We start from the raw sequence: 5000 nt of genomic DNA, 5'->3' as shown, positions 1-5000 counted from the left end.
ACATCTGACTATCAGCCTAATGGAGGTGTAGATTACATCTGACTATCAGCCTAATGGAGGTGTAGATTACATCTCACTATCAGCCTAATGGAGGTGTAGATTACATCTGACTATCAGCCTAATGGAGGTGTAGATTACATCTGACTATCAGCCTAATGGAGGTGTAGATTACATCTCACTATCAGCCCAATGGAGGTGTAGATTACATCTGACTATCAGCCTAATGGAGGTGTAGATTACATCTGACTATCAGCCTAATGGAGGTGTAGATTACATCTGACTATCAGCCTAATGGAGGTGTAGATTACATCTGACTATCAGCCTAATGGAGGTGTAGATTACATCTGACTATCAGCCTAATGGAGGTGTAGATTACATCTGACTATCAGCCTAATGGAGGTGTAGATTACATCTGACTATCAGCCTAATGGAGGTGTAGATTACATCTGACTATCAGCCTAATGGAGGTGTAGATTACATCTCACTATCAGCCTAATGGAGGTGTAGATTACATCTGACTATCAGCCTAATGGAGGTGTAGATTACATCTGACTATCAGCCTAATGGAGGTGTAGATTACATCTCACTATCAGCCTAATGGAGGTGTAGATTACATCTGACTATCAGCCTAATGGAGGTGTAGATTACATCTGACTATCAGCCTAATGGAGGTGTAGATTACATCTCACTATCAGCCTAATGGAGGTGTAGATTACATCTGACTATCAGCCTAATGGAGGTGTAGATTACATCTGACTATCAGCCTAATGGAGGTGTAGATTACATCTGACTATCAGCCTAATGGAGGTGTAGATTACATCTGGCTATCAGCCTAATGGAGGTGTAGATTACATCTGACTATCAGCCCAATGGAGGTGTAGATTACATCTGACTATCAGCCTAATGGAGGTGTAGATTACATCTGACTATCAGCCTAATGGAGGTGTAGATTACATCTGACTATCAGCCTAATGGAGGTGTAGATTACATCTGACTATCAGCCTAATGGAGGTGTAGATTACATCTGACTATCAGCCTAATGGAGGTGTAGATTACATCTCACTATCAGCCTAATGGAGGTGTAGATTACATCTCATTATCAGCCTAATGGAGGTGTAGATTACATCTCACTATCAGCCTAATGGAGGTGTAGATTACATCTCACTATCAGCCTAATGGAGGTGTAGATTACATCTCACTATCAGCCTAATGGAGGTGTAGATTACATCTGACTATCAGCCTAATGGAGGTGTAGATTACATCTCACTATCAGCCTAATGGAGGTGTAGATTACATCTGACTATCAGCCTAATGGAGGTGTAGATTACATCTGACTATCAGCCTAATGGAGGTGTAGATTACATCTCACTATCAGCCTAATGGAGGTGTAGATTACATCTCACTTTCAGCCTAATGGAGGTGTAGATTACATCTGACTATCAGCCTAATGGAGGTGTAGATTACATCTCACTATCAGCCTAATGGAGGTGTAGATTACATCTCACTATCAGCCTAATGGAGGTGTAGATTACATCTCACTATCAGCCTAATGGAGGTGTAGATTACATCTGACTATCAGCCTAATGGAGGTGTAGATTACATCTGACTATCAGCCTAATGGAGGTGTAGATTACATCTGACTATCAGCCTAATGGAGGTGTAGATTACATCTCACTATCAGCCTAATGGAGGTGTAGATTACATCTGACTATCAGCCTAATGGAGGTGTAGATTACATCTGACTATCAGCCTAATGGAGGTGTAGATTACATCTGACTATCAGCCTAATGGAGGTGTAGATTACATCTGACTATCAGCCTAATGGAGGTGTAGATTACATCTCACTATCAGCCTAATGGAGGTGTAGATTACATCTCACTATCAGCCTAATGGAGGTGTAGATTACATCTCACTATCAGCCTAATGGAGGTGTAGATTACATCTGACTATCAGCCTAATGGAGGTGTAGATTACATCTCACTATCAGCCTAATGGAGGTGTAGATTACATCTGACTATCAGCCTAATGGAGGTGTAGATTACATCTGGCTATCAGCCTAATGGAGGTGTAGATTACATCTGACTATCAGCCTAATGGAGGTGTAGATTACATCTGACTATCAGCCTAATGGAGGTGTAGATTACATCTGACTATCAGCCTAATGGAGGTGTAGATTACATCTCACTATCAGCCTAATGGAGGTGTAGATTACATCTCACTATCAGCCTAATGGAGGTGTAGATTACATCTCACTATCAGCCTAATGGAGGTGTAGATTACATCTGACTATCAGCCTAATGGAGGTGTAGATTACATCTGACTATCAGCCTAATGGAGGTGTAGATTACATCTGACTATCAGCCTAATGGAGGTGTAGATTACATCTGACTATCAGCCTAATGGAGGTGTAGATTACATCTGACTATCAGCCTAATGGAGGTGTAGATTACATCTGACTATCAGCCTAATGGAGGTGTAGATTACATCTGACTATCAGCCTAATGGAGGTGTAGATTACATCTCACTATCAGCCTAATGGAGGTGTAGATTACATCTGACTATCAGCCTAATGGAGGTGTAGATTACATCTGACTATCAGCCTAATGGAGGTGTAGATTACATCTCACTATCAGCCTAATGGAGGTGTAGATTACATCTGACTATCAGCCTAATGGAGGTGTAGATTACATCTGACTATCAGCCTAATGGAGGTGTAGATTACATCTGACTATCAGCCTAATGGAGGTGTAGATTACATCTGACTATCAGCCTAATGGAGGTGTAGATTACATCTGACTATCAGCCTAATGGAGGTATAGATTACATCTGACTATCAGCCTAATGGAGGTGTAGATTACATCTGACTATCAGCCTAATGGAGGTGTAGATTACATCTGACTATCAGCCTAATGGAGGTGTAGATTACATCTGACTATCAGCCTAATGGAGGTGTAGATTACATCTGACTATCAGCCTAATGGAGGTGTAGATTACATCTCACTATCAGCCTAATGGAGGTGTAGATTACATCTCACTATCAGCCTAATGGAGGTGTAGATTACATCTGACTATCAGCCTAATGGAGGTGTAGATTACATCTGACTATCAGCCTAATGGAGGTGTAGATTACATCTCACTATCAGCCTAATGGAGGTGTAGATTACATCTGACTATCAGCCTAATGGAGGTGTAGATTACATCTGACTATCAGCCTAATGGAGGTGTAGATTACATCTCACTATCAGCCTAATGGAGGTGTAGATTACATCTGACTATCAGCCTAATGGAGGTGTAGATTACATCTGACTATCAGCCTAATGGAGGTGTAGATTACATCTCACTATCAGCCTAATGGAGGTGTAGATTACATCTCACTATCAGCCTAATGGAGGTGTAGATTACATCTGACTATCAGCCTAATGGAGGTGTAGATTACATCTGACTATCAGCCTAATGGAGGTGTAGATTACATCTCACTATCAGCCTAATGGAGGTGTAGATTACATCTCACTATCAGCCTAATGGAGGTGTAGATTACATCTGACTATCAGCCTAATGGAGGTGTAGATTACATCTGACTATCAGCCTAATGGAGGTGTAGATTACATCTGACTATCAGCCTAATGGAGGTGTAGATTACATCTCACTATCAGCCTAATGGAGGTGTAGATTACATCTGACTATCAGCCTAATGGAGGTGTAGATTACATCTCACTATCAGCCTAATGGAGGTGTAGATTACATCTGACTATCAGCCTAATGGAGGTGTAGATTACATCTGACTATCAGCCTAATGGAGGTGTAGATTACATCTGACTATCAGCCTAATGGAGGTGTAGATTACATCTGACTATCAGCCTAATGGAGGTGTAGATTACATCTCACTATCAGCCTAATGGAGGTGTAGATTACATCTGACTATCAGCCTAATGGAGGTGTAGATTACATCTGACTATCAGCCTAATGGAGGTGTAGATTACATCTGACTATCAGCCTAATGGAGGTGTAGATTACATCTGACTATCAGCCTAATGGAGGTGTAGATTACATCTGACTATCAGCCTGATGGAGGTGTAGATTACATCTCACATTCCAGTGTTGAAACTTGTAAACAGGGCTGCATGAGATTTCTGTTAACGCGACTCCAGAGCAGCCAATGGCAACGTCCGCTTTAGGCATAATGCCGTGAGCGGCTTGTGTGTTTGACTGCTCTTACACAGTTCCGCCTCCAACACCCCCAAAACTACCGCTATGCAGATGTCAGCTAAAGCAGATGGGATTGAATTGGGCTCTAAATCTCTTATCCAGGGCTGAGTGGGGCGCTAATGTTTACTGCTAGAGTGTACTCACACACTCTCTCTCTCTCTCTCTCTCTCTCTCTCTCTCTCTCTCTCTCTCTCTCTCTCTCTCTCTCTCTCTCTCTCTCTCTCTCTCTCTCTCTCTCTCTCTCTCTCTCTCTCTCTCTCTGTCTCTCTCTCTCGTCTCTGCTCTCTCTCTCTCTCTCTCTCTCTCTCTCTCTCTCTCTCTCTCTCTCTCTCTCTCTCTCTCTCTCTCTCGCCTCTCTCTCTCTCTCTCTCTCTCTCTCTCTCTCTCTCTCTCTCCCCTCTCTCTCTCTCTCTCTCTCTCTCTCTCTCTCTCTCTCTCTCTCTCTCTCTCTCTCTCTCTCTCTGCTCTCTCTCTCTCTCTCTCTCTCTCTCTCTCTCTCTCTCTCTCTCTCTCTCTCTCTCTCTCTCTCTCTCTCTCTCTCTCTCGCTCTCTCTCTCTGTCTCTCTCTCTCTCTGAGCCTCTAATGGACGTCTCCTCAGGCAGATTGATGCTAACGGGGGTGTGTGTGTGTGTGTGTGTGTGTGTGTGTGTGTGAAGCTTCATGAAGTACAGTGAGCAGTACCTCCACCATGACCCCATCATGTTAGGCTGTCTCCCTAGCAACCCCTGGATATCTGACGACACCTCACACTGGACCATCAACACTGACATGTAAGAACACGCACACACACACA

At 43.0% G+C, this 5000-nt stretch overlaps 1 protein-coding gene across 1 annotated transcript in view; it reads left to right on the top strand.

The window, feature by feature from the left end:
- Positions 1-5000, top strand: part of LOC121561185 (regulator of G-protein signaling 11-like) — a gene marked incomplete at its 3' end in the record, with an annotated part of 77655 nt that overhangs the window by 71564 nt on the left and 1091 nt on the right. The window contains exon 12 of the mRNA XM_045218677.1: positions 4864-4977. Coding sequence (XP_045074612.1) covers positions 4864-4977 — 114 coding nt within the window. The remainder of the gene's footprint in view (positions 1-4863; positions 4978-5000) is intronic.

Source organism: Coregonus clupeaformis, unplaced genomic scaffold (assembly GCF_020615455.1).
Source record: "Coregonus clupeaformis isolate EN_2021a unplaced genomic scaffold, ASM2061545v1 scaf1720, whole genome shotgun sequence".
NCBI lineage: Eukaryota > Metazoa > Chordata > Actinopteri > Salmoniformes > Salmonidae > Coregonus > Coregonus clupeaformis.
This window is presented reverse-complemented; position numbering and strand designations above follow the sequence as displayed.